The sequence below is a fragment of the Cibotium barometz genome, chromosome 54 (assembly GCF_041138505.1).
Source record: "Cibotium barometz isolate CiBa-2024 chromosome 54, ASM4113850v1, whole genome shotgun sequence".
Taxonomy (NCBI): Eukaryota; Viridiplantae; Streptophyta; class Polypodiopsida; order Cyatheales; family Cibotiaceae; genus Cibotium; species Cibotium barometz.
The window spans coordinates 38,198,184-38,222,525 of NC_141099.1; the positions used below are offsets into that span (position 1 = coordinate 38,198,184).

The 24,342-nt window shown below is 42.1% G+C and overlaps 1 protein-coding gene and 1 pseudogene across 2 annotated transcripts; both read right to left on the reverse strand.

Moving 5' to 3' along the window:
• Nucleotides 1-6,022: 6,022 nt before the first annotated feature.
• On the reverse strand, nucleotides 6,023-8,228 carry LOC147608120 (epoxide hydrolase 3-like). The gene is made up of 5 exons (XM_086789695.1): nucleotides 8,063-8,228; nucleotides 7,756-7,979; nucleotides 7,470-7,640; nucleotides 6,613-6,863; nucleotides 6,023-6,327 (listed from the first exon to the last, which is right to left on the reverse strand). The coding sequence occupies exons 1-5, from the start codon at nucleotides 8,130-8,132 to the stop codon at nucleotides 6,048-6,050; spliced, it is 996 nt and encodes a 331-aa protein (XP_086645821.1). The 5' UTR covers nucleotides 8,133-8,228; the 3' UTR covers nucleotides 6,023-6,047.
• Nucleotides 8,229-19,329: 11,101 nt separating this feature from the next.
• Nucleotides 19,330-20,773, reverse strand: LOC147608121 (3-oxo-Delta(4,5)-steroid 5-beta-reductase pseudogene; annotated as a pseudogene). Its single transcript, XR_015264580.1, has one exon. The product of XR_015264580.1 is annotated as a 3-oxo-Delta(4,5)-steroid 5-beta-reductase pseudogene (transcript).
• Between the last annotated feature and the right edge of the window lie 3,569 nt (nucleotides 20,774-24,342).

Sequence of the window (24,342 nt, forward strand, 5' to 3'; positions counted from 1 at the left end):
ATACTCCTGCTCGAGCATGGCGGGGTCCACTAATCTCAAAGAACTCCCCAGTCACTCTATCACCAAGCTGCGTCCACTGAGAGGCCTGGCGATGATAGTAGAACTCATGTTTCTGCTCCTCTACTGCCTCTCTAACCTCCTGGCGTGCCTGGCTCAGCTGGGATGCCACCCACTCATATGTAGGCAGCTACTCGTGAAGGCGCTGGAGCAAAGCAAGGCTACGTCTCAAACGATGCTCTCGCTCTCATGTCTCTCCCAGCCGTGTCAAGGCTACAGCGTGCAAAAAAGAGCTAAGCTTGATGAGTCCCTATGGGCACACTGGCCTGCTGCATCTTGGTCAAAGATCTGGCTATCATGCCATATCCTCTCAATGTCCTCACAGAAAGACTAGGATCTGCAAGTATCCTCTCTGGGATCCTCAACTGCAAAAGCTGGTCTCCCGTGTCCTCTCCTCAAGTGTCAAAATAACTGGCGCATGATCTGAAAAAGAGGTGCCAGCGAGAATGCCAACGGAGCCCCCACACTCCCCGAGCCTGTTGCCCACATAGAAGCGATCAATCCGTGATAGATTAGTCCCTCCCTGCCGGCGATCCGACCGAGAAAAACTAAGACTGTCCTGAGAGCGGGAGAAAGCCTCATGCTGCCATGCATCAGTGATCCACAGTGTCATGCAAAATCGCTCCCAAGCTACAAGCTCAGTGCCGTGCACTGTAACATGACTGCCTCCCACCCTATCGGCCGGGCGAGTCCTCAAGCATGTTGAAGTCTCCCCCGACACACCAATGTGCGGCCTCTAGCAATGCATCCATATAACAAGGGTCCAGAACTCTGCTCTGGCACTAGCATGGTTGGGTGCATAGACATTGAGCACGCCAAAGAGATCATCATGCATCCTCAGAATGACATACTGTGCTCTACCAGGCACAATGACCCCGCGATCCACAATGGCCTGCCCCGCCATGCATCCGCATGACCATACATACTCCTCCCTGCCCACCCAAGGGGCCAAACCCTGTAGACCAAAATGTGTCCCATCTACCAGGCATCACCGAACCGTATCTTCGGATCCTGCTCTCACTCAAATGGTGCTCCTGCATCATCAAAATATCAATACTGCCCCCCCAACCAGGCATCTCTGAAGCTCCTGCCTCAAAACAACCACAATAACGTACATAGTGTGTGCGCTGCCAAGGCCCTGTACATTCCATGAGATGATCCTCATGGATGACTTGCTGAGGTGGAGGCTGTCTCAGCCGTACGGTGGGCCTTCACAAGCGGCTTGGATGGAGAATAGTCCCCATCCGAGCGGCTACGAATCTGCCCACCCGGTGTGCTGCAAGAATCTTGGATCAGGCGCCAGTGGCTATGTCCCATGGCGACTGCCTCCCTCCCACACAGAGAGAGCAACCTCGTGTATGCATACATAACCAGGGTCGCGTGCTAGGTCTGCCACTATGCGAACCACCAAATGTCGAATCCCGGAGGCATCCACACTCCCGGTATCAAAGAAAAAATGAGCCAACTCCCAGAGTCGGCCTATCACGTCTGTCACCTCCAGATCGCCACATGGTGAGAAAACTCAACTACCTAAGTCTTCAAAATGCTAAGAGCGAGATCCAGAGTCCACTCCCAGTCGCTAAGGCCACAGAGAGGGAAGGAGAAAGCCACCGCTGAATCAAGTGCCTCCTCCCCTCGGGCCGGAGGTATCACTGCATGAACTCTGATGGGTGCTGGCTCATGGGGGCCCTTCACTCCAAAAAGCCGTGTGAAGGAGTAGTCAAAAGCCTCGGAGCGCTGTCTAGTGTCGAGACTACTCAGCCAACTGCGGATAGAGGATATTTGTGAAGCCCGAATCCGCATGGTAAGTCTCCTTTGCGGTGCTCGAGCAAGGTCGGTGTGCTCAGTGCCCACCGATGGACTGCAGGTGAGCGCAGGGAACTGCCAGGGCCTCCCGGGGAGCTGAGGCGAGCAGAGGGGGAGGAGGGGGGGAGAAGGGGGTGGAGAAGGAGCCGCTGACAAAACCGGAGCGGGAACTGGAGGAGGCGAAGGTGAAAGCGAGGCGGGAGGGGGGGAGGGGGGTGGGGGCGAAGGAGGGGGTGCTGGCATCTCCTGGTCCTCAGTCTGCGCTGGGGTCTCCTCCTGGAGGGGAGCAAAGTTTTTCCTCACTGGAAAACCCGGTGATGCTGAGACTGTGGCTACTGCTTCATCGGTCTCTGGGCGTGCTGCTGTGGGTGGCTGTCTCCCTCTACGACGCCCCTGTGGCCCCTGTCCAGCTGCCACTCTGAGGTCTCTTTGGGCTGAGCAGGTGTCCTAGAGGCTGCCTACCGAGCCGCATCTGTGGGCGGGCCTTCGGGGGCCTGCTGCTACGGCGGCAGTGAAGGTCGGGGTCTCCTGCAAGGGCAGGCCTTGGCCATGTGGCCAACCTGCCTACATATAAAACACTGGTTTGGGAGCCCCGAAAACTCCACTCTCTGATCAATCCATCCCCCCCTATCCTAGGTAGCTGAATGACCTTCGGAAGGGAGGAGATGTCAGGAACCAAAACTCTGACCGAAGGTAGACCATCTGCTCTAGCCACCACTGAAGCTGCTGTGGGGCCAGTCTCAAGCACCGAGCCCACCAATGCTCCTAGCCTAGAAAGGAGCAGAAGGTACTCACGGCGGAGTCCAGGGAAGCAAACTGTGACATGGAATAGGCTCTCTCCCTGCTCGACCGCCGCTGTTGGGTCGAAGCCATGCTGCCAAGGTCTAAAGAATGCCCGAACGCCCCTGCTGATGTCAAGGGGACTCATGGCTAGGATGACCTGGTCCACGTTCTGGGCTGTCGCGAACTCAATCTGGTAAGTGTCCACGGCCCAGTAAACTGAACGTCTAGGATCTTGTCCACATCTGCAAGAAGGCAGGCCTAGAGAAGATCCTGGATCTCCCCTCTGCTGGGGCGAGTGCCAACTATACGGCAGATGGTGGAATGTGCCTGGAGGCGTTCCACCTCTGCGGCGGCGGCGAGGCTCGCTTCCTCTTCTGTGGGCGAAAGAGAAAGCCTGATGGGGGAATCCTCAGGGGCGGGCGAGGGGGCTGCGGAAGAGTCCCTCTGAGGTGGGGTGGGAGGAGCCTCCATCAATGCCTGAAGCTAGGTCAAAGGCGAAGCGAATGCGGAGAGTCCTGCAAGAACCAAGCTGCACAAAAGGCGGAGGGGGAAAGGTGGAAGACAGAGAAAAACAGAGAGGGCAGAAAAACACAAAAAGAGGGGGAGGGGCGTAAGGCGGTGTGGCAAAAAAGCAGGGGGGGTGGAGGAAACGCGAAAGGGGGTGTGGGGGAGAGGGTAGAGGCAGGCGGAGGGGGTGGGTCGCTGAGGAAGGGGAGAAACAGGGGGGCGCGAAGGAGATGGAGCAAGGGACGGCGGGCGCTACAGAGCTGGGGCGGGGGGCGCGAGAAGACCAGGCGGGGGGGGAGCAAACGCGAGGGTGACGAGAATAGGGCAGGCGGGGGGAACAGTCGCGAGGGCGAGGAGGGGGGAGTGCGTGCAGGCGGCAACGCGAGTAGGAGGGGGGAGCGGAAGCTTCAGCGAGCCGATCCTTGATCTCTCCCTTTTGGGGGATATTATCCTCTTATGTGTAAATACATCATTTACATTTTTGATACATTTAAGGTGTAAAATTTATGTCTTGAAAGCTATGCTTTGATGGTTATATATGTAGCTATGTTCAAACATGGCTATAATGTTGTGACATTATGTGATTAAAATTTGAACAATTCTTGTTGTGAGGATATTACATGTACATGCCATGTGAATGCTTGAGACTTTAGTCATGATAAATTGAAATCTTTATTTATTACTCTATTTTGTTGACTTTTTTTGTGAGTGTCTCTAAGTGTGATGATATCCATATGTTGTGCAAATCATGACAATACGTGTTGGTGATTCCTCTTATTCTCATTAATAACTATGTGTAGGATTCGGCCCAAGTGAGAGCATTGGTCCTCATATTTATGATGATTTCAACAAACTATGTGATGCTCTAGTGGGAGCATGTGCATATCCTTGGTCATTCCTTCTAGTCTGGTGCTCTAGTGGGAGGCCGTGCATATCCTCGATCATTCCCTCTTTAAGATTTTTTGGTGTCTACATCAACTTGATGGATTGATCAACTTTATCGTTAAAGTGTTTCAATATCATCTTCATGGTATTATGACTTATGTGGTCACCATCTTTGTAACCCATGTGGCACATGTGGGTGCCTTTGTGTTGTATGATTGTTGTCTTTGTAACCCATGTGGTCACCATCTTTGTAACCCATGTGGCACATATGGGTGTCTTTGTGTTGTCTTATGACTTATGTGGTCACCATCTTTGTAACCCATGCGGTCACAATCTTCATGGCATTATGACTTATGTGGTCATCATCTTTGTAACCCATGTGGTCACCATCTTCATGGTATTATGACTTATGTGGTCACCATATTCAATGTATTATGACTTATGTGGTCACCATCTTCATGGTATTATGATTTATGTGGTCACCATCTTTGTAACCCATGTGGCACATGTGGATGTCTTTGTGTTGTAGCATTGGTGGTAAATGTTATTACGCAAGTCTATGTGAGCCAAAGTGGGGGAGAGATTTTTCATCTCATCATGTAATTGAGTGGTAGAGTTTTTTGTGATTCTAAGTGTGAGTAATTGATCAACATAGCCTTTTGTGATTGATGCTTGATTGACTAGAAGTGCTCAAAATTCGGCATATATGATCAAGCATCTTAGTGTAGCTTATGATATAAGAGTCATGTCTAAATTCTTAAAGGTTAATTTATTTTCTAGAAATCATTTATACTTCTTAAAATATTAGTGGAATCCCCTCAATTCTATGTGGCACCCATTGATTTCAGGAGGTGGAGAGAATAAATTGGTCATACCACCATAGCCACCCAAGCAAAGGCCAACTAGGAAAAATGGAGTGTTATTAAGTATATCCATTTTTAAAGAGTAAATAAATTTTATTTAAATAACTACCATAAATTAATATAGAGCCCATTTTAAAGTAACATAGCCACTCTTCTTACAACAAGGGTTTTTTCCATTGAGAGATTTTTAACTTTATAGCTTTTTACAAAATAACATTTTGTTGAATGGCATGCTCCATGCGGTGAGCATGTGGTAAGAATGCCTCCTTGATGCTAAAACAATAGTTTAATGGTGTGCCTATTAAATCAAACCTAGATACGCTTGGGTGGTCGACCTAGTATACGTTCAACATTTAGGTGATTTCCATTGTGCTAAAGCTGCACATTAGTACTAATTTCTACAAAAGTAAATGCTATGATCTTCTTATTTACAAGCAATTTCAAAAATTGAACATATAAGTAAACTCAAATGTACCCAAGTATTTCATTCCACTATCATTGTATTCCAATGGACACATCTATAATTATATGAACAATTATTTCACACACGGACATGTGTGTAACTCATTTTCTATTCACCTATAAGCCCCTTTAATGCAAAGAATTATTTAATTGAACTCTCCCGCACAACCTTGGATTCTGATCTTTTTTATGCTAAATCAACAAACTTGGCTTGTTTGGATCTACCTATGAGGTGAGGTTTTTCAAATTCCTTCATACAAAAGATGTGCATTGATGCAATAAGAAATGCCACATGAGTGGCTAGAAGTCAAATGTTATATTTAAATCAAACCACAACCAAGTAGTTATTGAACTAAATTGTGCAAGTTTAGCATTTATGATTCTGTATAATGTGTTGATCTCAATAGAAACTCAACTTTTAAAGTCCTCTTACAATCTCACAATAACTCTTTTAAAAAAATAGCTAATATAGAATTGCTACCAATACCTTAGTAAGTAAATTTAGAGTAATGTATGTCATATGACAATAATGTACCCGTCTTACAAGGTTATGATTCATAAATTATTATTAAAGGCCAACAATTCACTTCATAGTCCTAAAACTTGACAATGCCAAGCTTTGCAAAACTGCCCTTTGAGCCTCAAAGTACAGAGCATAATCAAAGAGTAAAATCAATTATGTATTTACCTTGTGTGGCCATTCATCAGCACAGTCTTTGAGAAAAAGTCAGAAAGAAGGTTGTTCACATGTTTGGGAAATTGCTCTTGCACAAAGTGTGATCCCTCCTTGATGAATTCAATTTGAAGGTTAGGCACATCCTTTTTAATCTTCTCTTCGATGGTTAATTCGAACCCATGGAAGGAGTTTGAATAATCAAGGCCCCCTAAAACTAGCAACACAGGGACATTGATCATGTAGGATTCCTCTCCAACCTCTTGAGTCGATGGTGGCTCCTTTGCAATCCTTTAAAAAGTTCATAAACAAAGAGTGAGCTAAGAAAATGTTGGGCTAATACTTGAAGATAGTCAATAGTCTCTTTGTGTGGTAATATCCAATCCCATGTATTGGTACCTTTTTTTTGGTAGTTGAAGACGCACACATGAACGAACATTAAAACACCATGTGCTTGCCTTTAATTATTATTACCAAAAAAAAAGGGGAAACAATATAGTTTAAAGAACAATAAGGAATCTAAAAATGATGTTAAAAATTTCAAAATTCTTGCCTTTGAGAAGATGGAAACCCTACCTCGCGAGGTGACCATAGGGTACATCTAAGGGGTAAGAAAAGCCGGAGTTCATGTAGAGAGAAGCATAAGCCTCTAGATCTTGCTCGGAGAGCCAGTCGGGCAAGGAGCTCGATTCATCCACGAGGTCAAGAGTCTCTTGGTGGGCAGCAGCCAAGGGCATGTGGCTCTTGCTAAACAAGATGTAGATTCTCTTCAGCACGGTCTTTGTATCGAATCTGCCAAAATCTGCTTTGGATCTCTGGGGCGAGCCCTGTGAGCCATCCAAAAAGAGAAATGCATAAAAGGACGGGAGAGGGAGGGAGGGAGAGGGAGAGGGAGAGGGAGAGGGAGAGAGAGTGCGCGCGTTATGAGCAATCAAAACAGAGAGGTCAGAAACGGAAGGGAGAGAGAGAGAGTGGGTGTGGTGTATGTATGTGAGAGAGTGTGTGGTGTGTGTATGAGAGAGAGAGAGATTATGTGAGAAAAGAAGAAGCCCTTTTTAACATTGTAGGAACAATCTTAAGAGATGAAATATGATCTGACGGGAGTGAGATTCCATGAAAGAGAGAGGGAATGTGTGTGAGAGAAAGAGAATGCCTGAGAGAGAGAGAGAGTGAGAATGTGTGTGTTGTGTGTGGGGTTCGAAAAGGATGTGAGAGAGAGTGTGTGTGTGAGAGAAAGGGGGAGAGTGTGTGGGGTGTATGGTGTGAGAGAGTGTGTGTTGTGTGTGGGGCTCGAAAAGGACGAGAGAGAAGAGTGTGAGAGAGAGGGGGAGAGTGTGTGGGGTGTATGTGTGAGAGAGAGTCTCGTGTGTGTATGAGAGAGAGAGAGAGGGGGGAGTGTGAGTGTGAGAGAGAGAGAGGGGGGGGCTTCTTACCCCCCAGCGCTTCACATAGTGGCCATCAGGAAGATTATGAAAGATTGCCGCCCTGCGATTGGGCCTCACCAAGGGAATTCCAAGAACCGCAAGGGCGTTTATGCGTTGAGGGTGCAAGTGCGCGAGATCGTAAGCGAGGCCCGCCCCAAAGTCCTTGGCTACGAGGCAAACCTGCCATTAATCAAAAAAATCAGCATAAGGTTAACCTTAGAGAATTAATGCAAAGGCTTATAAAACCAACCAGATCTAGCTAAGGTTTTGCGGATCTAACAGCCTTATATACTACCTTCTCTGATGAGGATGATGATCCCACCAGGGCTTCGAGCAGGCCTGCAATATCGTCCACTAAGTCGGACATACGGTTCTTGCTAGCGTCCGTGTTGTGTGTGAGCCCATAGCCTCTATAATCTGGAGCTACTGCCCGAAACCCAGCCTCCGCCATAGCCACCATCTGATGCCTCCACGAGTACCACACCTCTGGAAAGCCATGTAGCAGCAGGACAACAGGGCCTGCATAGGAACACACGCTCTGTTAGCACCTCAAACCAAGCGCATTGGAGGAGTATTAAAGGAGGAGAGACCAAGGCCCCTGCCTGAGCCAAGCTCTGCTACATGCATGCTGATGCCATTGGTGGGAATGAATCTGTGCACGATCTTGTCCATTGTTCCTCGCAAGAGGAGGATTACAAACCCAACTTTATAAGGGAAGGCTTCTAAGCTAAAGAATCCCACTCCTATATGCCTGGTCACTTCGTGACAATCTATTTACATATATATGCTCACACTTCTTAATTTAATGCAACTTGAACGTGGAAACGCTCGTGTGTGAAAGGTTTCACTTGGACAACGATCAAGCAATGTGAATTTCCACAAGGGTAACCCTTCTTTGTTATCACAAAGGGTATAAAAGTACATGAGTGTCAATAGGCCTACCACCTCATAAAACGAGAGCATCCATTCTCCACAAATTACTACACCTTCCCATATTAAGGCATTCTACCCTCTCTTTTTTCCTTAGAAAAAGATCATGTACCAACAAAAACAACCATAATGGCTAGGTACAAACTCGACTTCACATGGGGAGTGAGAGTCAAGAAACATAAAAAGGGGGTGGATGCTCTTCTCATTCGGCTAGCCGCTCTAGGAGGAGAAAGCTGTCTCATACAATGGAGGAAGGGGGAAACAACCACACAAGTGGTCTATTGTGCCAAGTGGACTCACCACCACTATCAGTGAGAAAGGAACCATGACGCTTCCTCAAGAAGACCTCACGGCATTTCCGTATGTAGTTTGAATCACCCTAAAGCTTCCCCCACTGACCATGGAGGGTATGAATGATATCGAGCCAAATGCTCCTAATGGACTCTGCAAGACAAAGTGAGGGTGCTTTAGATGGCTTCACTACATCAAGCTCTCTAGATATGCTTCCATGCCCTTGAGTTGGATCATTGCCAGGAGATCACTTGTGTCTCCTCTTACAGAAAGTCTTACCCTCAGCCACGCTTGATCTCAAGGTCCTCGTCCTCGATCAGGGTTAGAGTAGCTATGTTTATGTGGACTATCTGTCCACTTCGTTTCGCCTTGGGTTGGGCTGCTCTAGCTTTAGCCTCATCTTGTGCTTCTTGTTTTAACCTTTCTTGTCTCAGTATTTCTTGCTTTTTCTTTCGTGCATGTTCCAACATATCTTGGGTTAAGGGCCCAAAGCATTTCTTGAGTTTTCTACCATTTATGTAGCCATGCATCTCAATGCCATCAATTGTCTCAATTCGAGCTGCACCTTGGGGGAGTGAGTTCTACAACTCTGAAAAGTACATGAAAAAATAACCCTCAATATTTCATTTTTTTCGTTTGGAAGAACCAACACCATTAGGGTTAAAAATAAGGAGCATATTCTATAACCAAAATAGAGATGGGTTGGCGAATCTTTCTTTTTAATTTTCAGGATATATGCTCACTTTAAGTGTAAATTTGATGATTTTTCCTCTAAAATTTACACAAAAATTGCTACCTTGGGCTAGTATATTAAAAAGGCTAACATTTTTTTGGGTCTAAAATAGCCCAGGATTTTTGGAAGACCCTTGAAATTAGCCTTTGGGCTATATTTCAGTCTTAATTTTTTCCTTGAACACCATACATAAGTGTTAAGTCGCCTTCCTATAGCTCCTTAGATTTCAGGTTGTGGTTAAACTACCGTTTACATCAGAGCTTTTAGATGATCATGCCATGTAGAGCGATTACTCTAGTCTCATCGAACTTTTCTAATTCAACCAATCTCTCCATTGTAGCATCCTTCCTTAGGCATTCTTTAATAGCTATCCTCAAGTGGGGCACTAAATATTCCATAGGCATCACTGCCCAATTCCATAGGGGAGCCGAAAGGGAGTTTGTCCCATGTATACCTTATAAGAGGTCCTATATGCCCACATTGTAGCTATTAAATTATGTTCCCAATCATACAAAACGTAAGAGACTAGCTACAAATACTGAGCTAAAGCCACGAGCCTGCATCTCTATGAAAATGCATTTCGTGCTCTGAGGCTAAGGGCCTCCCAAAATCAGGTTGTGGGTGGAGATCCTAGCTAGGAGGAAGTCCTTCCAGGGCTCATTGCCAAAAAATAAGGCCTTGAACAATCAACTTGCCCAAAAGGGCACAACTTTAAATGATGCCTAGGCTCCCTCTTCATCTCACCAGATTAATGATCAGTCTCCAGGAGACCTTGGCCCAGGCTGGCCTCGCATTATTACTAGCCCATAGAAAGGAACTTCTAAGAACCTAACCAATACAAGCCTGGGAGAAGGCCCAGCAGGATGTGATGTACCACATAGTGGTGAGAAGAACCTGGTTCGCTAGAACCACAACAACCCAACCAACTAAAGAAAGCCTATTTGGACTCAAGTATAGCAACTGCTTTTGAATGCTCAAAAGAAGAGGTGTTATTTGTGCTGTTGAGGGAGATATCCAAGATAACAAAATCAAGTGCCTCTTGGAATCCACTAGGAAGCCTCACTCTCTCTTTGATAGGAGGTTTTTGGTCCCTAGTGAGTGGGCTCCTATCCTAGGTTGGGCATAGACCTATGGTCTTAGTATGAGTCTGTCATTCCAGTGGTTGGCTTGGCCCCCCAGACTGCTGGATTATTTTGGATTAGATTACTTTCACTTTTTCCTGTCTTAGGTCCATGGTCTAATGGTGGTGTGAACTCTCTTTTTGGTTGGCGTTCCATGCCCCTATCCCTGGGATGTGGATCGTCTGATTGTAAGTTTCCCAAGATAAGGTTTTTGAGCCTTGCAGCAGTAAGACTTCTTTGTGTGAGTGTGGGGGATTCTTGGTCTTGCTCAAGGGGGGTCGGTGGTTTGTCCATGCATTGGGCTTCCAACCCTTCTGCCTCTAGGTTATGGGTAGTGGGTCTTGTGCTAGGATGTTCCTTTCTCTCACTAGTGCTATCAAGGACTAACACTATTTGACTCCACGTTGAGTTGACCGCAGGGTCCAATCTCAGAGCTAGGAAGGTTCTGCATCATCGAACAGAGGGTTATTTCACACCAATTTTCGGCATGAATGTGGAAAGTGAGGGTACTGGATCTCCCTCTTCAAAGATACGTCCGTACGTGAGATAAGGTATGAGCATTCTCTTAGAGAAGGTATGGGCATACAGAGCTCAAGGAACGGGCGTACACTTAAGAAGGAACGAACGTACGCTGAGCACAGAACGGGCATTTCCTTAGTGGAGGCACTTGTGTTCACTTGGAAAGAAATGGACGTAGCTTAGCAGACGGTACGGGTGCTCGCTTGAAAAGGAATAGGTGTGGTGTATGCCCATTCTTTCACAAGCGTATGCCCATTCCTTCACAAGCGTATGCCCATTCTTTCACAAGCATATGCCCATTCCTTCACAAGCGTATGCCCATTCCTTCACAAGCGTATGCTTATGTAGGAATAAGCGTACTCTTGGGAAGGAACGGGCGTACACTTGAAGGAATGGGCATACATTGTTGGGCTAGGAAAATCTCCTAAATGTGTAAGGATAACATGTCTCTTGACAGCCACCCTCTAGCATTCTCCTGAGTGCACAATTGTACCATGTTTGTACCCCTCTTCAATGCTCTTTCTACTCCTATAAATGCACTTTATTCCCTTTGAATGCTCAATCGTTGCTCATATTTATAAAGTAGATTTGGAAAGATTTGGCGAAGAGAAGTGAATGGTCGTGGCTAAGAGGCGTACAGCCATGGCTCTGACAAGTGAACGGCCATTCACTTCTCAGAAAAATGGGCAGAGCCAAAAATGTGCCCAGCCTCCCTCTCTGAGATCTCTCTGATTTTGGGTTTTTCTTAATGTTTTTTTGTGATTTTATTTTTGTGGATGGCTAACCTCAAGCTATCCAATGATACCTAGAATGCTTGAATAATCCTATTAACATAAGATTAAGCTACTTATGCAAATTTTTAACTAATGTTGAAGGAAACAAAATTAATGAACTTCAGGAGAGTAAGATTTGGCACCTTCTTGTAGCTCATGCTTTTTTATGAAGACTCCCAAGCTCCTCGTGCTCCATTGAACTCCATTTGTGGAAGGGAAACAAGATGAAATCACATAAACAAGCATAATAAACATACTCATACCGGCAAATTTGCATTCTAACCGAGTAAATCAAAACTCTAGCAAGTGATAGAGTGTGGAGGACCATAAGCTAAATGCTTATCCCTAGCAGAAGCAGCGCCAAAGATGTTCACCAAATCGAACATGCTACCTTGTACAAAGAGAGAGAGAGAAAAAGAGAAGAAAGACTATGCAACGGTCGGTGGTTCGAGGGCGGTTCGAAGGCTAGCACTTAGCCAACCCTAATGAGGGTTAAGTCCCCTATGTGAGGCTGCTAGGGGCTCACTCCACCTCCACTTGTGTCACTCAAATGGAGCTTCCACAAGCTAGGTAGTGAGAAAAGAGGAAGGGAGCTATGAAGAGCTAAACCTCTACTCTATGCCTTCATGTGTGCAAGAGTGATATCAAGAAGACAAGAAGAGGGAGAAGAGGAAGCAAGACAAGAAGCCATCACCTGTAGGCACACCACCACAATTAAAGAGAATGTGAGGGAGAGGGAGAGCTTCAAACCCTAGCAAGCAAACACACACACACACACACACACAAGAGAGAGCAAGACACGAGAGAGATGGATATCTGAATTTTCTTCTATCTTCTTTGTCTCTACTCAACCAACATAACATAAAGATGAGAGTACACGCTATATGGGTTAGTACTCAACTACTACAACATACAAGGGTTGGTACATAATTTGAACCCGACTAAATGAGCTGGCGCTATAACTATGCCAGTCCACTAGAATCATGGGGAGACACACCGTCCAACCAAATACCAACTAGTTCATCACTTCAATCAAATTACCATGATTGAAAAATTAATAAATATCATTAAAAAACATAACATAGCATAAAAACACAAGAGAGAATCATTGGGTGCAATCTATCTCCCCTCAAGAAGTGTCGGCTTCCTTCCACTTCTTGAATATTTATGCTTTATTAATCAAAAATAGCCCATAAGCCAAAAATAGATGCACGCTTATGCATGGGCTTGCCCGTTACAAAAATGGGGGTTACTTTTAACACAAGCTTAGGTAAAGTGTTCCTATCTAACCACTAAAGGATAATTACAAAAAGAACCCCAAGGACTAATTCACGTGCAAATAAATAAGTCCACGCCTAATATAACAAAAGTGGGCAGCTCAATAGGTCCACGCTCGAATACATCAAAACGGGGTAGCCAATACTAATACAAAATCTCGTAGTAGATACTACACAAAAAAATACCAAAATGAGAACCATCCTGGTAATAGCTCTCACCATATCGCCACCATCATGTCCCAGCCAATCCGGCTTATGAGCACAAGGCCCGTCAATCTCACCAACCTACAAGGTTGTCCATTCAAACACACTACAAGTTAGCAACACATGCTACAAGTCCATGACAACACATAAGTAATAAATCCAACACTTAGTTCCAGCTATCCCTAATTTCATATGTCCTACATATGGAATATTCGAAATCACCCAAGTGCCATGCTTCAAACATAGTAGTAATTAGGCATCCCCAATCATCCACAGAAGGATGGATGGACAAACCGTGACATCCCTCCTGCCCGGGATAGCAACTGTCCTCAGTTGCATCATATCAACTGGCCCGTATTTGAAATTAAGATTGGATGATGTCAGGATAGGCACGAAAAAACCGCTCAGGCATCCATTTAGCATTTTCGCGAGCAGTAGGCATCCATATACAATACATGTGCGAGTAGTAGTGGTCTCATGGTCAATAATAGCCTCAGGTTGAAGTTCTTCTACTTGGTCAACAAGACTAGCCTGGTGCTTCCTCATATAGAGGATGTGTAGGAATTGGTCCCCTATAAGGTCTCAAAAGACTAAATTGAAAAGAATTATGAATTCTCCAATGAGAAGGAAGTGAAAGCCTATATGCTAGGTCATTAATCTCATGAGTAATTTTAAAAGGACCATAAAAACGAGGAGCTAACTTAACAACAGGGTTAGTCTCAACACTTTTAAGACGTCTCTTTTCAATACGAAGCAAAACATATTGACCTTCTTGAAAAACCATGTGCCTTCTTTTCTTATTATAGCTTGTTTAGTGTATTTCTCTTGTGCATTAGAAATAGCTTTACAAACATGATCATGAATGGAAGTGAAATCAATGGTGAATTGATCTACAACTTCAAAGTGTGTGACAAACGAGTGATAGGAGTAGGTAAAACTTTTGCATACACAATTGCAAAAGGTGCTTTTTCAGTGTGGATGAATACGGTGTGTTGTTATATGCAAATTGCAAAATATGGATATACTTATCCCATTGTTTAGGTTGTGACAATGAAACATATTCACGAAGTAAATCTAATATTGTGCTATTTGTCACTTCTGTTTGACCATTAGATTCAGGATGAAATATAGTGGAAAAACCCAATTTAGTGCTTAGATTATCAAACAATGTAGTCCAAAAATCAGTGCAAAACTTAGAATCTCTATCAAAAACAATCACTTGTGGTAAACCATGATGTGTGCAAATATGTGTAACAAAAAAATGTGCATCTTGATGTGCAGTAAGAGTCTTTTACGAGGAAGGAAATATGCTTGTTTGCTAAACCTATCAACAATGGTCCAAATCATATCATTATGGTTCATAGTCAATGAAAAACTAGTGATAATTCCATAGAAATCTGTTCCCAAGGAGCGTTAGGAATAGGAAGTGGCATGAGTAAACCAAGTTTTTGACTCTTATAACTTTTCACTTTTTGACAAACATCACATTCAGACACAAATTTAGCTACATCATTTTTCATTTTAGGCCAATAAAAGTCATTAGAGATAGTCTGGAATATGTAGATGAAACACCTCGATGCCCCGCGTAAGGTGGCTGATGTAATTGCTCTAAAATAAAGGATTTTCTCTCAATCTAGACCAAATATCACTAAAGTCAGGGTCTTGGTCATACGTCTCATGCTGCATAAAGTCAAAAGATGTATTCTCAATCACAGAAATATTTTGAATGGAAGGTCTTTAACTCAAAGCATCAGCAACCACATTTTCTTTACCAGGTTGGTATTGAATAATAGGCTGAAAACTTTGAATAAAAGCTGCCCATTTAATATGTCTATCCGAAATGAGTGGTTGAGAAAGCAAGTGTTTGATACTCACTGCTGATCAGTTTTTATAAGAAATTCTGAGTCCATCAAATAATGTTTCTAAATTTTCAATGCATGGACTACAGCAAACAACTCATTGTCATAGGTGCTATAGTTTATAGGACGAAATGTCCTACTCTCGAAAGCAATAAGATAACCATCTTGCATCAATACAGCACCAATGTCCTTACCACTAGCATCGGTTACAACCACAAAGAAAGGACGTGAAAAATCAAGTAATTGTAACACGGGTGCATGAGTAAGTGCATATTTTAATGCAAGAAAAGATTTCTCTTGAAGTTTGGTCCATTCATAGGGTTTGGTTTTCTTGAGAAGTTCAATGAGATAGTGAGCCTTATATGCAAAATTACGTACAAATTTGCGATAATAGCTACACAACCCTAGAAAAGATCGTAATTCATGAAGGTTCTTGGGATGTGGCCATGTCGCAATAGTTTCTATTTTCTTGGGATCAACATCGATGCCTTTAACAGAAACTATATGTCCCAAATATGCAATCTCACTTTGGACGAAACTACTCTTTTTGGGATTAATGTAAAGTTCATTTTCCTTGAGCCAAATAAATACAATTTCCAAGTGTTTTTTGTGCTCTTCTTTAGATTTACTAAAAACTAAGATATCATCAAAAAAGTCAACCATAAAGTTTTGATGTTCAAGAAAGATCCTATTCATCATACGACTAAAAGTCGCAGGAGCATTAGTAAGACCAAATGGCATCACTAAAAACTCAAAGTGACCAATTTGAGTTCTGAAAGCAGTTTTATAGATATCTTGCTCGGCCATTCTTCCTTCATGATATCTAGATTTTAGGTCAATTTTGCTAAAGATGCTGGCTCCCCTTAATTTTTCAAGTAGATCATCAACTCTAGGAATTGGAAATCTATTCTTGATAGTGTTCTTGTTGAGAGCCATGTAGTCTACACACATACGATAAGTACCATTTTTCTTTTTTACAAGAAGAATTGGTGCTCCATATGGTGACCTAATTAGTCTAATAAAAAACAATTCCTCGATTTGAGTATGAATTTCTCTTTGCTCAAGAGGGTTAACTCTATAAGGTGCTCTAAAAGGCGATGCACTACCAGAAATAATGTCTATGTGATGATCTTCAGGACGTGATCTAGGGAGTCCAGGAGGTAACTTATTAAGAAAATAGTCAGAGAATTTAGAACTGAAAGAGTCATGGGATGTATCCCTGGGAGGTGGTTCTTAAGCACTAAGCTGGTTAACCAAAATTAAAAAAGTTTTCTCCCTCTTCCTCAAAGCCCTTTTGGCCTGAGTATGGCTCAAAAGTGGTTAATCCTTACCTTCAAAAATTCCTTGTAAACAAACATTCTTACCATGATGTATAAAAGACATTGTGTGCTTTGCATAATCAATATGTGGTAAGTACTCATGTCGAAAAAGCATTCCCAAAATCATGTCAATACCATGCAAAGGTGCTACTTAGACAGTACGTTCATCTAAAAATTGTGCAATAAAAAAAGCAATATTCTTCACTTTCTTAGTGCAATTATACTTTTGGTTTTGAAAAGTAGCATTTACTTTAAAACAAGAAGGACTCATGTCAAGATGAAGAGCATGAGCATGACGTTCAGAAATAAAATCGTGTGTACTAACATCATCATGCAATATTGTGATTTCCTTATCTTGAATTTTTTCCTTTATTTTACGTAAAGTATGTGGTGAAAAAGAATGAGGATCAAGGTTAGAAGTACCTTCTTGATCAAATTTACCATTGAACTCGTTACCATCAGACTCTGGCTTGTAGTCGTCATCCGTAAGCATCATCATCGTCTCCATTGCCAGTGTCTTCATCTCCATCCACCATATTAAGCCATGCAATCGGCTTCTTGTTGTTGTTGTTGTTGTTGTTGTTGTTGTTATCATTTGGACACTTATTAGCATAGTGTCCCCTCTGATGGGTGGCAAGTGTAACATCGAACATTGCTTGCCTTTCATCTCGATTCAATGAATCTGGAACATCAATCTTCTTTGGTTCTCCACTCGCTCCATTACTATTGTTTCCAATCTTTGCTTTATTGTTGTTGTTGAATTGCTGGCTTCTTTGATCTTGACCCTTGTTAAAAGGTCGTTTGAATGAAGAATGCCTGTCTCAAAACCACTAGAAGATGTCGAATCTTTGGAGAATTTAGAAGTACAATTCTCCTGTTGGAACCAGGGCACACCATTTTTCTTTTCATAATTTAGAGCAAGAGATTTAGCAGAGGTAAGAGTGTGAGGATGAAACATATTAACCTTCGCTCTAATCTTTGGATCCAAACCTAAGATGAACTTCCTTTTAAGATGCTTTTCATGCACTTTTTCTATAGATTGCATTTGAATGAGAGCATTCCAAAAATTTTCAGTATAGGTTTGGACATCCTCCCCTTTTAATTATCTAAGAGTGTCCCAATGCTGTCGAGCTTTGGCGTTGTACTGAGGAGGTAGAAAATGTCTCTTAATTTTGTGTTGAAAATCCTCCAAAGTATGAGGTTTATGTCACCCATTCTTGGTAGCATTCCACCATAAAGCAGCATTCTGAATCAAATGATTTGCAGCACACTTGACCTTGTCTTTCTCAAAAAATTTCTCCCAAAAAATAGTCATCGACTTGGCTAAGCCAAGCCAAAAGAGTGCATGCGTCCTTCTTTCCATCAAAATTTTGAAAAGAAAAAGCCTTGCGACTAATGCGAGATTCTTTATGAGCCGTTTGAGCATCTAAAAGTGCTTTCACGATTGGAAGAATAGAATCCTCATCTCACTATCACCTTAAATGTCATGCTTATGCCTTTTACATGATTTCAATTGGTCTTCTAATGCAAGTCTATGAGTGCGTTCATTGACCAATTGTGCTTGCAAAGCTGTGAGTTGCTCTTGAATAGACGAAAGTGCAAGTAAATCAACCATGAAAAATAAAAGATAGGAAAAAGCTAGAAATACTTATGTGTCGCTCGTTGGTAATAATTTTGAAGATCTTGAATCCCATGGCAATTAGAAGAGCGGTGTGGCCATCTCTAATGCAATCACCAAAGTGCTTGAAGTAGCCTCGAAGCGTCGGCGGAAGGTCGTACGGTAGAAAAAATATTGAGAATCGAGAGTGAATTTAAGCTTCGGAAAGGCATAAAACAACCAAGTTTAAAAATCCTGCAACTTTGAATTGCTGTAATTTTTTGAGCCGAACCAGAATAAGAAACTGAAAATATTTCCAGTTTGAAGCCAGGCCGAATTCGGACGAATTCGGGCTAATTTTGATGAAGTTTTGGCTTGAAGAAGCTTTGCGTATGAATCTCCTCTTATCTTTTTAGACCTTTTTGAGTAAAGCAAAGATTTAATTTTTCTCCACCCTTGATTTCTGTAGAGCTTCCTCCACCATTGCAAATTCAAATCCTTGGATCTTCCACAAAACCCCTCAAACAGGGTATAAGATTTATGCAGCAAGAGAACACGTCGGACGCATCTAACGGAGCAGATCGTTGAATCAGTTTGCAGAACTGAGAGACAATTTCCCAAACAAAGAAGAAGCGTCGTTCGCGATTTCAGGCTAGCCTGACGGGCAGGAATTCGTAGCCGTGCTTAAGCTAAGCTTAAGCTTTGTTTTAAGCTTAGTAATATGCCTTGACCAAGGCTTTGGGTAAAGCTTTTATCCCTTGGATATATGCTTGATGTGATTTGAAAAAAAAGACCTCAACCAAGCCTCCAACTCTTGATTTACTCTTGATTTCTTCTTTCACAAAAACCAAAAATTTGCACGTACCTTCTGTCTTTCTTTTGTAGAGCCTTCCTTCCTTTGATTTTTCTCAATATTTTTTCCCCCTTTGCTTTGATACCAATGAAACCACTAGGATCATGGGGAGACACACCATCCAACCAAATACCAACTCGTTCATCACTTCAATCAAATTACCACCATAACTTAAAAATTAATAAATATTATAAAAAACATAACATAGCATAAAAACACAAGAGAGAATCATTGGGTGCCGGAATGACATAACAGAGATGGCGACGGCGAGATTGAATAACATTTACTTTGTGTGTTAATCAGAGAGTATGATGGGGAAGGTACATACATGGTGTTTATATGCATGGCTTCCTCTGTTTAGCCATGAGACACAGCAACGATGACGGACATAAGTAATGCAACACCCTCAACTTCTCTTCATTATCATTGCATCAGTCCATAACAATGCTACCTCAAAAGAAGGCCTAAAGTGCACTACAAAACTATAATTAAACCTAAAGTTCTTTGGGTAAACATGAAATTAAAGCCATGTGATAAAATCCTGGCAAGGTTTAGGATTACAATCCTAACATTTAACCTAGTTAAGCAAGCCCAGTCAAGGGATAAGCTTTTTCTCCCTCATCCTCTCAAACCAGTAGAGCAATGACTCCTTGGTGTCCCTCCCCTTGCTAAACCCAAATTCTTTGCTCTTTTGCATGCTGCTTTTTCCCGTTGGCAGCCTCAGCAGCACTATGTCGAGAATCTGCCATCCTCCGAGGAAATCCGACAGTTTCGTCGGGCACAGTCCATGCTCCTTCACCATAGCCTCCCATACATGTGCCTTGCCTTTCATGAGATCCACAAAGCTCTGGGGTTGCCCTGAGAATGGCGCAGCTTCGATGCCAAAGCTATGAGCCACAACATGCCATAGCTCTTTCCATGTCACATCATCCCCGTTGCTGATATTGAAGGCCTGGTTGTGGGCATGGGCATGGGTGGCAGCCCATAGCTCCTGATCGGCGACAAGGTTCGCGTCTGAAGTCTCCAGATGGGACTCCCATGTTGTCTGTGTGCCAGTGAAGACAAGGGGGGTGCCCTCATGCTTGCAGATGGATGCGTACACAGCCAAAGCCAGGGAAGAGTTCACAAGTGAATCAGGCGAGAACCCGAAGATGAGTCCCGGGCGGTGGACCGACCATGTCACAGCTATACCCTCCCTTGGTCTGCTCAGAGCTTCAAAGAGCACATCCTCTTGGACATAGTAGAAGATGGTCTCAGGAACTCGAGGCAAGCTTTCATGATATGTCAAGACATGGGTGGACCCATCGAATCGGAAGTGCGACCCGAGGTAGTGTTTGATGCCGGTCTGGAGGCAGACATGCTGAAGGCCCTTGGAGTGGGCGAGGAGAGGTTCAAGAGCATTCCGGAGCATGGAGGCATTGGCCGTACAATTCTCCTCCTCTGTGTCTCTGGAGGTCCAGGTGACATAGAAGAGGTGGGTGACATCGGAGAGGGGGGAGAGCTTGGTGAGGGCATCATGCGGGTTGAGAAGGTCACACTGGATGTAGTGGATGGGGTGATTTTGCAGCCAATGAGGGCGAGGGCGGCGGGCGATACCGTAGACCTTCCATGGACAAGAGCTAGCATCGAAGCGAGTTAAGGTTTCCACCAGGCTGCCGCCCACGATGCCTGTCACGCCCGCTATCAGAGCCACCCTCTGCTGCTGCGAGTTTGAGTCAGAAGAAGGCATGGCTATGGCTTCAGCAGAGTCCGTATTCATGCTTTTCTGCAGCTGCGCAGAATCACACAGTTGGAGAGAAACGCTCGCAGTAGAGCGATGGTGATGAATCGCGGCGCTGTACCAATTGGGCTGAGGAGGAGTGGGTATTTATAGCCATGGGCGGCCGACTACCCTATACGCGTTTCACACGGTCCACGAGGTGGGCGCGCCACGTTTGAAATTATAATTTGTAATGTTTGTAACCACCCACAACATTAGCCACTCCAAAAACAAATAATATCGTTATTTATATTGCAATTCAATGGCCATAGAATATTACAATTCAAAGTATTACTTAAACCCCCATACTTTAGTATATCCTCGAGCTTCCAATATTTCACCTAGCACAAATAATTTCGCTTTAATAGCTCAGAAAAACCGTTTTTTCGAGCCTTCTCCTAGGAATTATTGTTTTCGCTTGTGAATTTAACCTATCGCTGTCTTCTTGAAGTTGAAAGCTCATATATTTCCCCTTGCACACAATATAAGACTTTCAAGCCCTACAACATATTAAACACAAAATCATATTTCCTCACGTGTGCAAAAGTCCACCTCCCAAGTTGATGTAGAATGGTCGTACCATATAGACTTAACATATTTTTTCCCTGGTCCACAATGATGACATTTGGCATGGGACATAAGGTTACAAATATTTTAACTAGAGGAAGGGTTCACAACACCCCATGCTCTTACTTTTGTGATTAGTGCAATCATAAATGTTAGAGAGAGAGAGAGAGAGAGAGAGAGAGATAGATGTAAAAATTCTAGATATGATAAAGAAAATTGGAGCCTTAACCTTCCAACCATCAACTCCTTGCCACTAAACATTTAAGTTTTTCCAAATCTCTATTTTTTGTTTGGCTAAAGTTTGGAATATAAATAAAGCCTTTTACAAAGTCATTCATACAAAGTCATTCAAAAAATCACATCTTATAATTCAATATAGAGGCACGCCAAAAAATCACATTTGGAAACCTAGGTATGCCAAAAAAAAACCCTTCCTTTTACAAGAGCATGCCAAAAAATAACATAGGTGGTGAAACATGATGGACTTATGTGGATTTATGTACTTTAAGCCATGCACTTGTTCCCTTTCTTACATTAAAGGCCATCTTCTTCTCCTCCTCATGGGTGTGATGGCACCCAACATGAAAACAAACTAGTCTTATACAAGTGTGTTAAAAACGAACAATTGGTGTATTATTCACCTCTTAATATGTTAAAAATGAACAATTGGTGTATTATTCACCTCTTAATTTCTTCAAAAAAACAAGCAAAATTTATAGTTGAAGATTTTAGAATGCCTAGATTTTAGAGAGAAGTTGAGTTATGAATACTTTCAATTTATTTAAAATGAGTAGAAAATACCTTTGATTTTTTGGGATCAATGTGTTTCATCGTTTAGGTCAAAACCTTTTCTTTTGCACAATGTCTTGTACCCTTTTCTTGTGATGTATACTAGAGATATGTGTGTAGCCTTTTCTTGTGATATATACTAGAGACAAAGGTGTATCTTTATATCAAACACATTTATAAAAAAATCACATAAGAACTATCACACATTTAAAAACAAATCACACAAGAACTCTCACTTTTTTGTCTCAATAGTAACATACTTCATATTCAATGATCTATTAAAACATCCTTTATATTTAGTGGACTAAAGCCTTTTACTAAATGCCATGTGTTTTGTACTAGATTATTTGATTTATATCACTAAAATATGGGTGAATGATAAATACGGAGGATATATATATAAGAGCATTTGTCACAATGTAATCAATCTCATGGTTTAGAAAAGTACCTATATACATATATAAGAATAGATAAGTTATCTTTCAACATATATACATATATAAAAATATGCCACCCAAAAACACAATTCATTTCATTTTTATTTTAAGAATAGATAAGTTATCTTTCAAGATGTAAGAAAATGATAAATTCATATAAAAAATATCTTCCCATTGTCTTAAAATGTTATAATCGTATAACCGCATCTCAACATGTGTGCTTGATTTTACCTTGTGAGAGATTTGTATAACACTTTTTACTTACACATGTGATTTAGGTCTCCCCTTTAGCCTTTGAATATGAGAAAAAGATAAAGATCATGTGTGTACTTATGCTTGATTGTCCTTTTTGATACCTACAAGTCTGATTGTCTTTTTTGGCACCTACCAGTTCTACCATTCAATTATACAAAAAATGACATTTTGTGGGCTTTAGTTGTGGTCTGCAGAGTGTATATATACTTAGTGGGACATCCTTTTTTATTTGCTTACTCCCCTTGCCTACCTTCCTCAAAGGGAAGTATACCTATACCTTTTCCACTCATAGGAGCTAGCCTCTCTTTATGAATTATTTATTGACTAGTTTCAACATGTGCAATGATTCCCCTAGCCCCCCAAAAGGAGAGAACATGATTATAAGTTAAGTTTCACTCTTTTATCGTATGGACTTTTTCTACACATTTGATCTTCCAAATACATCTTGTATAGGAAAAATACTTATCCCCAACAAGTGAGCAATATGTGAAGCAAGTGAGCAATATGTCTCCAAAATAATGCACTTTTAATGTGGTGATTGTGGACCCTATCCAACCCCTTTATAGAGAAACGCAATGTGGATGCTACACATGAAAAGTGTGTAACCACATCAAATGAGCCATAGATTTATTAAGTCCATGGTTAGTCAAAACTTGAAGTGGCCTAAAGCCTCCAAAACACCATCAAATGAGTCATAGATTTATTAAGTCCATGGTTAGCCAAAACTTGAAGTGCCATAAAGCCTCCAAAACACCATCAACCAATAAGTTTAAAAATGTATTCATAAAAGAGTACATTTATTATAAGGACTCAACATGGTGTTTTCGGATAACCTTTTTCAAGGTAACTATAAAAAAAAAGATACACTTTTAGGTTCTCTTTGAGACTGCTTTTTAAGGTGAAAGAGATGATCGTATAAAAGAAGTAACATTCAAGGTTTTCTTTGTTGAGACTTGAAGATGTTAATGTGGATACACATGGATTATCATCAATTATGGATTTAAGTGAACTATAGTATGATTTAGTTATTATTCATGCATGAATAATATTAACACTTGGATGGTGATTTTACATAGATTGATGCTGTTGGATATATACACAAATATGAAAAGGTGATAGATTGAGACATGGGCATTATCTTTGACATGCTAGGCTAAATCCTTTGTTGTTTTGAAATTTTCTTTTTTAGATGACCAAGGATAAGGGCATCCATGGATAGCTAGATGGTATGGGTATAAAGGAGTAGATCTACTCCTCTACAAGATAAAATCATGCATAAATCTTGTCCAAAACAACAACATTTATGGTCCCTCAAGTGGCTTGTTGGTTTCCAACGTAGAAGGCATAGTTATGCACTTAGGCGCATATTAGGGTGGTCACTCTATAAAAAATCCATATATAGCACTTGCATGCTAATAATCATTATTTTAAGTTTTTAACATTTTTTACATAATTGTTCATGTTATATGTAGACATTTTTTGGATTTCTAGCGTAGAAGGCATAGTTTTAGACATAGGCATATACTCAGGGTAGTCATTCTATAAAAATTCATATAGCACATGCATGGAAGCATGCTAATAATCCTTATTTTTAGAGAT

Bases quoted from the DNA above. Each gene is read 5' to 3' on its own strand.
- LOC147608120 (XM_086789695.1), bottom strand. From the start codon at position 8,132: ATGGACAAGATCGTGCACAGATTCATTCCCACCAATGGCATCAGCATG. The intron at 7,641-7,755 runs GTAGTATATAAG...GATTAATGGCAG, and splicing joins CATCATCCTCATCAGAGAAG to GTTTGCCTCGTAGCCAAGGA. The intron at 6,328-6,612 runs GTAGGGTTTCCA...AACTTTTTAAAG, and splicing joins CCCTATGGTCACCTCGCGAG to GATTGCAAAGGAGCCACCAT.